Source organism: Phaseolus vulgaris, chromosome 9 (assembly GCF_000499845.2).
Source record: "Phaseolus vulgaris cultivar G19833 chromosome 9, P. vulgaris v2.0, whole genome shotgun sequence".
Classification (NCBI taxonomy): Eukaryota; Viridiplantae; Streptophyta; class Magnoliopsida; order Fabales; family Fabaceae; genus Phaseolus; species Phaseolus vulgaris.
Window position 1 is genome coordinate 23,639,338 of NC_023751.2, and position 13,293 is coordinate 23,652,630.

At 34.4% G+C, this 13,293-nt stretch overlaps 1 protein-coding gene across 1 annotated transcript; it reads left to right on the forward strand.

Moving 5' to 3' along the window:
• The first annotated feature begins 1,529 nt into the window (after positions 1-1,529).
• On the forward strand, positions 1,530-10,494 carry LOC137820231 (uncharacterized). The gene is made up of 12 exons (XM_068624192.1): positions 1,530-1,934; positions 2,360-2,506; positions 2,624-2,738; positions 2,826-2,920; positions 3,718-3,830; positions 5,972-6,009; positions 6,367-6,602; positions 7,402-7,495; positions 7,603-7,793; positions 8,224-8,443; positions 9,173-9,340; positions 9,971-10,494. The coding sequence occupies exons 1-12, from the start codon at positions 1,737-1,739 to the stop codon at positions 10,135-10,137; spliced, it is 1,782 nt and encodes a 593-aa protein (XP_068480293.1). The 5' UTR covers positions 1,530-1,736; the 3' UTR covers positions 10,138-10,494.
• Positions 10,495-13,293: the final 2,799 nt, after the last annotated feature.

Consider the following 13,293-nt stretch of genomic DNA (forward strand, 5'->3'; position numbering starts at 1 on the left):
GAAATGTCTATCTGCCTTCATCTCCGGCGATGTCCTTGTTTCGGCGATCTCTAATCACTTGGTCGCCTGGGTTTACATCTGGCGACTTCATCTTTAACCCGGTGACCGTCGGTTCTGGTGTACTGGAGATCGGAGCATGCCAACTTAATAACTGGCGACTACGCAAACCCCCGACCTCCTTCTCTTCTGCTAACCAGGTGTCCCATCCAACACGCCTATATAATAGCTCGACGCCACGTCATTACTCCCGACTACCAGGGCGGTACAAATAGTAACTAAATTAGAGACCATTTTGGAAACTAAAACAAAAATTGGTTTCTAAATTAGTTTCTATTATTTTCTATTATTGTTAAATAGTTTCTAAATTGGTATCTAATTAGCAACCAAGGTTTTAGAGACTAAATTTAGAAACTAAATAATTGGTAGATAAAACATTGGTTGCTAATTAGATACCAATTTAGAAACTATTTAACAATAATAGAAAATAATAGAAACTAATTTAGAAACCAATTTTTGTTTTAGTTTCCAAAATGGTCTCTAATTTAGTTACTATTGCAACTAATTATTTTGGTCTCTAAAAATTGGTTTCTATTTCATCATTTTCTTGTAGTGTGTATCTTAGATTTACCATGTGTAATTTATATTGTCATGCAAAATTAATTTAATTTTTAATTTAATTTTTAAAATTTAATTTAGAATTAAAGACAAAAATGTATATTAAAAGAGATAAGTGATTGAAAGAATACTTTAAAAATTTCGTATTGAAAACATTTTTATTAGAAAACATTTTCAAAATATTATGATAAAAAACAATTATTCTTATTTATATACATGGTAAAAATTAGAAATAGAATGTGCCACGTATTTGTAATCCAGGTATTTCATAGTTAAAGTTTTTTTCTTCTAATAAAAATCAATATTCTCTTTAAGATGGATAGTTCCTTTTTGCATACCTTTTTGATAAGATGTGATATTGAAATCTTAATTTAAGTTCAAACACAAACGTGTATATTTTAAGCACTATTGTCAAATACTCACAATTAATATTTCAGTTTATATTAGCTAATTTTACATTCACAATAAAAATTATCAAATATTCATTATTTGTAAATTAATTATATACCAAGTTAAATATTTTTTACTCATATGCATAATAACTATTAGTATTTTACAAATTCCATTAATTAAGTTTTGTGCATTCGGTTATCATATTATCATTTTTTTTAACAATTTAATATAGTTGACATGTCATAAAAATAATTAAAAATGTCATTTAATATTAGTTTTATTATAATTATAATTTTTTATTTTTTAACATATCACGTATATTTAATTGATTGATAAAATATAAAAAAATGAAAAATATTTTAGAAAAATATATATAAACCATTGGATGATGATTTTTTATGCTATATAACATTGAATGATAAATTTTCTAATTAAGTGAATAAATTTTCTATAAAAGAAATAATTTAAAATACAATGTTTTTTATGTTGTTATATATTTAGCTCAGCTGGTTAGTGTAACTGTAATGCATAAAGTGGGTTGGAGAAGATTGCGTGGCCACCCAGTTATAAAATAATTCCCTTTTTCTTTATTTTCTTTACTAATACGAACGCATCTCACATACCGTCCTACTCGAAGTATCAGTTTTCAAATTTTCGATTCCATCACTGATATTTCTCTCTTTCTTTCCCTTTCTGTCTCTCTCTCTTTCTCTCTCCCTCCGCCGAAGATGGCGCCGCCTGCGGCAGCAGTTGAAGGCGGCCAGGCACCGCAAGGGAGGCAGCAACAGGCGCAAGGAGGGTTTGGCCTCACAGGAATCATACGCATGGTCGTTTTCTGGTACTTCGCTTCCAAATTCTTCTCTCCCAAAAAACCTACCGAACCTTCCGCTCTCATCTCCAATCTCTTCCAAAAAGCACAGCCTCTGGTACTCTCTCTCTCTCTCACGCACACTTTCACCTCTGCTAACTCAACTTCTATTGCATGATCTCACTTCGATTTTTTATTGTTATTATTTCTCTAAATTCGCCTGTCCAGTAGTCACTTAGATTCGTTTTTGAACTTAGGTTAGGCATGTATACGATCTCGATGATTCTTTTAGGTTATGATTTGTGATTGAGTGGAATTTCGATTTCCTCGTCGCGAAGAGTTATGATGTTATGTGTGTAGCTTATTTCACGACCAGAAGTCTCAATAAGTAACTTTGTACTGAAAATCGAAATTAGGTTTTTGTGTATTATCTTACTGGTCTGTGTTCTGATGCTGGCACAAGCTGCAAAGGCTTTCCTAGTTGGCGTTGCCTTTTGTTTTTGTTCTTAATCAGTTTGTTTTCTGGATGCTATTTTTGTTCAGGATATGTGGCTTTATCTTTCCGAGAACGAGAAGTTCAACGACTTTGGTGCTGAAAGTTCACTTGTATGGCATGAAACCAATATTCCGTATGCTGTTTGGGGATCTGAGAGTACTAGGACTCTTACTTTGGACTATAATCCATCGGAGGTATAAAATTGAAACTTGAAAAATGCTACTGCTAATTATCCATGGTTAATTTACATTGGTTTTTGAAGAAAAGTTAAAGTAGTTCGCGTAATTTATGGTTTCTTATTCTACTTTCAGTCTTTGAAACATAATGGGAGTCTATATGCTCATGTTTTCTTTGCACACTCTGGCTTTTCACCTGACCCAAGTGATCCGGAATACCAGCCTCAGGCGGCATTTGGAAGGACACATCGTATGTTTTTTTAACTTATTGATATTTTAGCATTAAATATGTTTGAAAAAGTGGCTTATAAGGTGTCTTTATTTTTGTTGGTCTCAGCTGTTGTGATGTACTTGCCCAAGTCTAAAGCAGATAGAAAGAAAAGTCTGTTGGGAAGTGCGTCAGATTCTAGTGAGGCTCAAGTGACACCCAAGGTTTGTTATTTCTCCCATAATTTTATAATTAGCTTGATGTGAAACTGTAATGATAGTAATCTGCCTTGCGTTCAAGATCTTTATTATAGTTATTGATTTTTTTAAACATAAAAAATGTCATATTGTATTCTGCATAATGTAAAAAATCCAGTTACCTTTTAAATATCCTATTTCATCTTACTATCTAAACCATTGTATTATTTTATTATACAATATACAGTTTTCTGGGGAAACATGGGTGATTTCAATTTTTGTTACCATCTTCTAAACCTCTCATTCTAGAGACAGATGAAAACTATGACATGGATGGAGCAGCACCAACGGAGGCAAAATTAATGTTGAAACTCGTATAATATCGGGGAAGGGGAAAAGTATGGAATGCTATCATATATATGCAGCATAAAGTGATAGAGGCAATTCAACAAGGAGATTCATATTCCTTTTTCTCCCTATTAACTGAGTCTTTTGGAGGAGCATATAGTATGCTGTCATTAATTCTGTAGTTGAAATTTCTGTTGTTAGAAGTTTTGAGAATAACTTCTTGTTAAAATCTTAGTCTGTAATCCTATATCTCAACCTTACTGGCCAGAAGAGTTGCTGCTCGATCTAATCCTTGTGATTTGGCTCAGTATGTTTACATGGAACAACTTGCACCAATCAATATAATTTATTTTCTTACTGAGTTTGGTATCAATCATGTTGTCAGTTTCTCAATTTGTTAGTGTTTAGTGCTTTCCATGATGACATGTTACTGATTTCAGGATGATCTCATTATTGTTCTCTTTTGGCTTTGTCAGGTGGTTGATGATCCCGAAGAAGATGATGACGATTCTAAGGATGAGGAGCCTGTGGAGTGGGTTTCATATTGGAAACCAAATATAACAATTAACTTGGTTGCTGACTTCACTCAGTATGTTTGCTTGGAATTCATTTAATTTTTGGCACATTTTTTGAACTAAATATTCTGCCTTTTTGCCTGACATAATTTCTGTTTAAGTTAGATGACATCTGATTATAATTCTATGGAGGAAGTGTTGTTCAGGAGTTGAAAGAGTTTGTCAGATAAATTGGCCTTCTTTTAATTGGAATTTTGTTTTGCATGAGGTAGTATAAGAAGAAAATAGTTATGCATTTTACTTGGAATGCAATTTCATTTTTGGGGTGAATTGGGTTGTTGGATTGGAACTTAACAAAATTTCATGTGGAAGATTCAGTTCGTTAACCATCAGTTCGTCAATCCAATCTCCAAAACTAAAGAACATTATACTCGTAAGAAATAAGTTTCGCTAAAATCTTTCAATTTTTTGGTCATTGTATCTACATCTTAAGAATCAGAATCCTACATATTTGTGTCCCATGGCTCTGCTGCCATCAATCCACTTCAATCTGTCTTTCTCTTGATCTCAAACCATCAACATGCAATGTAATGTTGCCTATGGCGGATAACTCATTCATAGTAGTTAATACAGGAAATTGTGCTGCCATAGCAGTGATGCTGAGCCAAGCCGTAAGTTCTTTGTTACTTTACATTTTTCATTTGTGATCAAGATTATGGCCTTTCAAGCACAGAATCACACTTGAGAAGTCACAGTAGATGAAATCCTTGTTTTGTCCTCTCTTTTTTGGGCATAGGAAGGATTTTAGGGTTAGAAATGCTTCATCCATAAAAATATCCGGCTGCTCAAGCATTTTCCAGCCAGTTCAGTCCTTTTAATTCTTAAGGCTGATAGGATGGGAAAAACAAATTAGGGTTTTTTTTTTGCAGCGGTTGGTTTCGGGCTTGCACTCATAACTGGCCCACTCTCTAAGCATTTTTTAGATTGACCCTTCTGTTCCTTTATATAGGAATGATAAATATTCTTGTTGATATTCCTCTGCATTGCCGTAGCCTTTGGTAACAGTGAGAGATTGAGATGAAATCAGAATGAAAAATGATGAATCTTAGTAGCATAGTTTTTAGTGTTCAATTTTTTCTGTCTTTTCTTTCTAGTTGTCAGTTTTTGGTTCAAGGGCAGGTGTTTGATAGACGAAGCTTGAGCGTTTAACTCATGGACTGTTTACATTGTGAAGTAATACCACAGAATTCTGTCTGTGGTTTTGATGGGTTGAATCCATGTTAAACCTACTAAGCCAATTCCAAAATGTGATTTTGGTTTTTTAACCCACTACTGGTGGGGCAAGTGTATCCAATTCCCAAACCTGTTTCAACAGCACTTTAAAAACTGGTATTTATGTCCGTGGAATTATGCTTGTAATCTCACTCTTAACCATATATTAGTTGTACATTGAATTTAAACAGTTTTTCTCTTGTTATCTTTAAAATGAAAATAATTTTTATTTATTGTTGCCTTGTAATAGCACTTGTGAGCAGCTCCATACCTAAGGTTAAGCATTGGACATCATACAGTTGCCATTGCAACAGCGGTTGAAATGTACTGACCCATCTTAATACATTTTTGGAACTACTACGAGAAATTATCACTATTTGTTTATGATTTGTATATCGCACTATACCAATCCCATGAACAACTTGTGTCCTGTTACAAATTTGAACTGATGACCATAAAATGTACTTCTTTTGATTCTGTACCCATTTTTGCAAGCTTACATGCTTCTTGGCTTGTATGTTGTTGGCCGAGAAAATTTGTGTATTATGTTCAAAGGTATGTGTCAAAAAAGCTAGCGCGCTGGTTAGAGGGGGAACTAGGACATAAACTTCTGAGGGTGGAGGACAAAGGAAGTTTAAAAAGATTAATTTTTTATTTTATACAAAATATAAAAAGTTTGGATGGGCTATCACTGCCATAAGTGTATATGGGGTTTCTTCATTGTTGCAAGTCTATAAATCTGAGACCCATAGTTATTTGCTGTCCAGAACTTTTCTCAAACAAAGCTAGTGAACTTTTTTTCTTGACATTTCCTACATTTAATTATAGTAGTAAAAAACCTATGAATATTGCTTCTAGATTTTGTCTGTAGCTGAGCCACTTAATTGATGTATATTCTTTATTGATGTTGTGTATCGTTGTAATAAAATTTTCCTGTTTGCAGGTACCCAAAAACAGGTGCAGCGCCAAACATTGCTCCATGTATCCTTGTTATTTACTTTGTTTGCTATTCATTTTTTTTTTAAATTTTACTCCCCTTTCTTGGCTCTGGTTTCTGGATGTCTTGTCTATCATTTAACATAGTATGTTCACATTATGTGAGATTAATATTTAATCATGGAGAACTTATAGATGGCAATGCCTTGTGCAACTGAATACTTTTTACTTTTTGTATCATTTCACTTTCGGGAGGGTCTTATTTTGACCTTTCTCTTATTTTTTTTTAATTTCACATGTTTTGTTTGACCTTCCAATATGTTGACAGAGTAACTGGTGTATTCATCGGAGTTAGCTGACTATATGTTTATATGACCTAGTTTCCTTAACTTTGGTTCCTAGACTTGAACATCGATCCTTTCACGGGGAACTACTATCCAATTGTTTATTTCAATGAGTTCTGGTTACTCAGGGATAAGTTGATACCTTTGAACGAGACAGTGACTGAATTACGACTTAATCTGGAAGTTGGTCCCATTAGTATGACAAAGTGGCAGTTATTCCTGCAGATTGACCAATCCTTCCAGATTCACCGTAATTATGGAAGCATGCTTGAAGGCGAGGCTGATGAACTAAAGGTTTGTAGGTTTAGAAAATTTTCTCAATTGTACATAATTATCTGTTATAGTGATTTAACGAATTTGATGAAACACTCATGTTGAGTACTTTGGTACTATGTTGAATAATGGGTTGCTTGAACTCTGAGACCTGGTTTTTATTTTCCTTGACTTTGCATTTTTTCAGTTGCGATATCTTGTTATTTTGTTCTTGAACTATTGTCCTCTTTGGTTGTACTGAGTAGTTGTGTTGTATTCAACTGCTGAAGTACTGCTTAATAGAAAATTACTTTGAAATAAAATCTTGATGAAAATATAAATAGTATTTGGTACTAGTACAAAATCCTGTTTACATACCTTCTTGAATTTATTTTATTTTTTATTCAAAGAATGAGGGCATTAAGGGTTGAGTTGTTAACCACTTGGGCATAGAGGTTCTAATATCATGTCATAAGCTAACATTCCTAAAACATTCCTAAAAGTTTGAGCTCTATGGTGAAAAACCTGATTTGTGTTTGATTATTTTCTTGTTTTTTTTTGTTTGTGTAACCATCAACCCTTTGCATGTGCAATTTTTCATTACATCTTACCATTTCATACCTGACATTTGCTTCACAATACTCATCTCCATGTTTCTCGTAGCATCTTGGCATTTCAACCATAAAGTGGTGTTTATTTATATACTGTATATTAATCTCTTAAAGATTTTAAAATGGAATTTCAAAATGTAAAAAAAATCCTATGTTCTGCATTTTTTTCTCGCTTGTTGAGTGTCTTGTTTCTCTAATTGGCTAATATTTGACTTTGATGGTTATTACAGAGGGTATTCTTGGAAGGAAATCCTTACCTCCTCGCAATTACCATGGTTGTTTCTCTTCTTCATTCAGTCTTCGACTTCTTGGCTTTCAAGAATGGTAAGTCTATTGTCTATCAATTTTTGAGAAAGCACATCCAATAAGGTAATCTCTACGGGTTTGGTTAGAGGCATAGATTATCATCTAATTATTTTCTTTCCTCCCAGACATCCAGTTTTGGAACAAAAATAAATCTATGGAAGGACTCTCGGCAAAGACTGTTGTTGTGAGCTTTGTTTGTCAGCTTATTATCTTCCTTTATCTGCTTGACAACGACACCTCCTGGATGATTCTTGCTAGCTCTGGAATTGGTTGTATTATTGAGTTCTGGAAAATTGGAAAAGCCATGCGCATAGAGGTCTTTTTTTGTGATCTCTTGAATTTTTTAATATGTTATTGTCACATTTGATTGGTATGATTTTATGAATTTTTTTATATATGTTAGAATAAATAGTCTTAAAATTTATTACAAAGGTGTTGTGTGCTTTGTGCTGTACCTAGTTCTTACATATGTCTTTTCATATTCTCTTCTCTTCCCTCTCGTCCATTGTATCTGATGTATCCAAAGTTATTATAAATATGAGATCCTAAGAGAGGGAAATTCACTCTCAAATTCATTATATTATTTTTGTATTTCTCAAGTATATAAAAATGGCATGATACTTTGTTATCTTGCCCTCTTTAATGTTATGATAGTTTGTACTGGTTTGCATATGCAGAACATCTGCTGAGCTGAGACCTTTCATGCTTACAGATACTGTTTATTTTTTGTATTGAATTTTTCCCAGATTGATAGGACAGGAAGGATACCTATGTTGAAGCTTCGTGATCGAGAATCATATGTCCGAAATAAGACAAAGGAATATGATGATATTGCAGTCAAGTATTTATGCTATGTTCTGTTTCTCCTTGTTGCTGGGTTTTCTGTTTACTCACTGATGTATGAGCGTCACAAGAGCTGGTATTCTTGGATTCTGTCTTCTCTCACAAGTTGTGTATACATGTTTGGTAAGCACTCTTCTAATTGGTTATGCTATGATTGTGTTTTCATTGATATTACCATATATTAAATTGTCACAAAGCTATCTAAGTTAATTAAATTAAACCGAAGTGCTTTGCCTCTGGTAAATTTGGTATTAATTTTCCTAACCACTGTGACTTATGCTTCCCTAGCAAGATTGTACTGAATGACCGAATCACTAGTTCCATACTTTTTCTGATGGTTGTGTTAATCTCAAGTGCTTCTAGGAAAGCCGAAATTTTGTGAATGAGTTGAAAAGTTAAACCTTAATAGAAAGAGAAGAGTATTTTACATTTGTTTTAGTCAAACTTTATGCTGAAGTAAACATGAGTATTTCTGAGTAAAAAATAAATTAGAATACTTTTCACATTCTAATCATCATTTTGCTGTCCTTGTACCGAAATAGAATAAATATGAAATTCACCTATGGGAAACACTCTGCTATTTTTCTTTGCAGCATTTTTATTTTTCTTTTGTTGAGTAATGTCTTCTTTTTTACCCACCTTTATTTCTTATGGGCAAGGAAAAACATGATATTTTTCATTACAAAGTATTCACCGAGGATGTACAAGTTACTAAGTGGACATGTATGAGAATTCAAACCAAATACCCACTCATGCACTTGACTAATTTCCATGCAGATTATCATGATCATTAAATTCACAAGTATTGTAAACTTTGTAATGTTTGTACTCTCTACTGGAAAACTGTTGCAGGTTTCATTATGATGTGCCCTCAATTGTTCATCAACTACAAGCTTAAATCTGTTGCTCATCTACCTTGGAGGCAAATGACTTACAAGTTTCTCAACACCATAATTGATGACCTTTTTGCCTTTGTTATTAAAATGCCAACACTCCATCGGCTTTCTGTTTTCCGTGATGGTAAGATTATGATCATGACCACCTGTTATTCTGTACAAGTACAACTTGACCTGATAGTAGAATAACTGGATAAAAATCTTTATTACTTATCGGAATTAGTGACCTAGGTGCAACCAGGCTGACAAATCCTACGATATTTGAATGTGTTCTATAGTGGAAGCTTTGTCTGTTAAATTTATATTATATATAGTGATGAGTTTGAGTCCCAGTCTACCTGAGAGCTAAGAAAGTTAAATTTGAACTTCATGGTTGTGCATTAGCGAGATGAGGGTAAATTAGAACTTTGTTTCTGAGAGAGGACTCCCAGACGAAAGCTGTACCTTCTCTCCATCAGAGTTTTGAAGCTGATATTAGTAGTTTTTAGAGAAGGAAAGGAGCTTGCGTTTATGTATCATACTTCTTTCCCACCTTGTCTTGCATTCACGAACCTTCATGACTGCCTTATAGCTGAAAGGATAACCATTCTTGAATCCAGCCCTTAGTTCCATAATTTTACAAATTTGAAAGCCATTTATGAAACTGTGTTCTAATTGTGATTTTTTCTCTGAAGATTAGGCACTTTACAAGTATATCACAGTTCATCAAATGTTATCATTGTCTTAGTATATCTTCTTTTGCACTGCCTTGCAGATCTTATCTTCCTCATATACTTGTACCAGAGGTGGATTTATCCAGTGGACAAAAAACGTGTAAACGAATTTGGTTTTGGAGGTGAGGATGATCAGGCTGTGGCCGAGACAGGCCCTGCAAAGGAAGTGACAGACCCTGCGAAGGAAGAAGAGAAGAAAACTAAGTGATTTGGTTTTCTCTCTACAGTTTGAGAAATTTTTACAGTAGATACTTGATGCTGTAGAATCCGAAGGGGATTAATTTATTTTTCTCCCCCTTTTGTTACACATTTGCATTTAGAATTTTGTCTAAAGAAAGCTTTAGTTTGGCCTTGCCTACTGGAAATTTTACCAGGACCAAAGGATGGCGGCTATTTAAACTACTGAGACCTTCACGGTTGACTGTAATGGTCTAGCAGATTTTAGTTTACCCCTCTGTAGCTTTCTTTATTTTCAAATGTCTTATTTTTGTGATAGATGACCCTTTTATGTATTATTTTATTCCACTCATGTATTTTTTACTAATTTAGCCTTGGTTTTGGTTTATTCTATTGTAATTTGTTGTGCGTTTTACGTGTAAAACTAAATCAATTAAGTCACATTAGAGCATCTTCCCGAATCTCGACTGCCATTTAGGGAGTAGAAAAAAGAGTGCATGCTTTATATCACCACCTTTTTGGATAATAAATAGCTTCATGGGGGCTCCTACTTCCTGCACCCCCTATATGATCTTATGGCACCCCATAAATTTTGTAATTCCAAAAGTGCCCTTTTGTAAAAATGTTAAAATGTATGAAGTTTTGGTTTAGAGGTTTGGTGGTGTGGAATTGTTGGTGCGTGAAGAGAGTGTTGAAGACACTGGTGGTGGATCGTAGTAGTTTGAGGTGAGTGTTAATGTTGGGTTTTGTGTTTCTATTTTTTGTTGGTGCGTTTTTGTGCGTATATATCGGATTGGATAATCTTGTGAATCTTTGAATTTCATAAGTTATAAGTTGTAACATGTATCTTGATATTCCGACTGAGCATTCCTTTCAAGATTTGATCCATCAGTCTTTGCTAAGTGGACAACACTTTTCAAATTGAATGACATTATCTCGTAATAGAAGTTAGCACAGTTGGTCATGAATATTGTTTTTTCTTTGTTCATTTGATGCATTTAGATCTTATTGTTTCTGGAATACGAATCCTTGAAACTCAAGACTCGGTGATCAATCACTCCATCTACCAGGCGAACTATGCTCGATAATGAATTGGCAAGCTTTGTTAAAATTTATATAATTTGTGTATATTTTCCACTTTCAATTGAACTTTTTTATCATTACTACATTAGCTAACCAAGTGGTGTACTGTGCTTCTTTGCAGCGTTGCGCTTTTCTTCATCAATTTTTCTTTTCTTTTGGGTTTGCAGAGTTGCGCATTTATATATTGACAATCGGTGTAATGATGTTAGGGTTTACCTCTGGCATGTCGAACATGGTCCGAACAAACAAAACATTTATTAACATGGTCCGAACAAACAAAACATTTTGAATAAATGTTTGGCTTAACGATGTTCCAATATTTGTGGAATGTTTATCATCTTCCAGAGGTACCAGACATAAGTTCTTTCCAGGTTCGATTCGAGCATCATTTATTATTGGATTTAGGTATGATGATGATTACGAAAATAAATGAAGCAATGAATAAAGTGATGATCGAATAGTAAAGGAGGAATTAAAGAACATAAAGAAAAGGAAGGAGCAAATGCATGGAAAGAAAAGAGAAAGAGTGAAAGAAGCTTATGGAATGGGGATGATTCACGCCACTTAGAGGGTGGGAGGCTCCAAGATAAGTGGTGCAGAGACGTCACTTGAAAAGCACTGCACTCAAGATAAGACCCTGATAATGGAGTACTCAGACTCACAAAACACTCACACAAAGTTTCTTTCTTTTCTTAATGCAATTTTAATGTGTCCATACATGAACCAAGGCACCCTTTATATAGGGAGGAATGACTTAGAGAGCAAGAGTGAGAGAAAGGTAGAATTAGGAGAGGAGAGGGGTGGCTAGGTCAAGCCTAGGGTAGAAAATCACACCCTTTTTTCCTTCTAGAAGGTAAGTTAGCAAAAATCCTAAATCTAGACGCACTTTGTCATAAAATATGGGCTTGACACAAGTCCATTTTGTTAAGTACATTCCTATTTATGTTATGTAAACCCTAAACCCTAAATCTACTCTAACTTATTCTTCTATTTGGACCCTCCAAAGCGAGTCCAATTTATTTACATAACTTTTTTTGTGAAAAGACAAGAAGGAAAAACTTCTGATGTTCTGGTTTATATATGGTTCTTTTTTTGTTGATGCTCTCTCGAGGTTTGGTGGGGTGTGACTTTGTATACTGAGATGACTGTCATTTTTGTGAAGTGTTTGATATGTCCTTAATCATTTGTTGGTTCTTGTGGTTATCATGTCCCTTAGGTTCTTCCTTCAAAATAATAATGTGTATCGCCTGATGAAGTCTCGATGATGCATGAGTCTCTATTCAGGGAGTTGACAGTGATGGATTAATCTTCAGAGTTGATGTCTTCTCCTAATTATGCGTGTCCTCAAATTTCTCCGGGAAGGGTGGTCTTCTAGCTTCTGAATCCGACCTTTGAGGCCTTGGTTCGAGTATGATCTCGGTCAGTTCCTACCTCATTTTCTCATTCTGTTCTTGGAGGATTTGTATGTCCTCCTCATTCTTTTGACGCATGACTCACATCTTTTCTTTGTTTTTTTGGCGCATCTCTTTCATCTCTCTCTGCAAGGTTTGGAACATACCCACCTGCTCGACCTTAGTCATTCTCTCACTCTCACTTGCCAATCTGCCTCGTTGATACCATTTGTTGTCCTTTAATACTATATCGGCCTCACCGATGCCAATTGTACTTGTATAAAACCTAGGATAGTACCTGCTACTTATTGAATAATTGTTACTCGTCACTTGGTTGCTCCTCTTTTACTTCTCTTCTCGTATCCGTTCCTTAGTACTCGATCGAGAGTGACCTTGCAAAAGGTTTTCTGGTGATCAAGTAAGTGTTTTGTATTAAAGTGTATATATTGATGAAAGCGTACTTTATTATTGTATAATTATGTTTGTTTACAGTGTTTATAATGGATTATCTCATTTATCGGTCGTATTTAATGTATATCTTTGTTAAAACGATATTACATGATTTGTCATGTATTACGTGATTTGTCGCGTATCTCTTTATGTAGTCAAAACTGTTGATCAAGAGTGATCAAGTGCTTTGAAGAATCCAAATCCAAGGTATTTGATGAAAGACTGGTGTTGCTGCTGTGCGTGGATGGGATCTGGGTAGATTA

Coding starts and splice junctions, on each gene's coding strand:
- LOC137820231 (XM_068624192.1), top strand. CDS start 1,737: ATGGCGCCGCCTGCGGCAGCAGTTGAAGGCGGCCAGGCACCGCAAGGG. Junction 7,794..8,223: donor GAAAAGCCATGCGCATAGAG/GTCTTTTTTTGT, acceptor AATTTTTCCCAG/ATTGATAGGACAGGAAGGAT. Junction 8,444..9,172: donor AAGTTGTGTATACATGTTTG/GTAAGCACTCTT, acceptor AAACTGTTGCAG/GTTTCATTATGATGTGCCCT.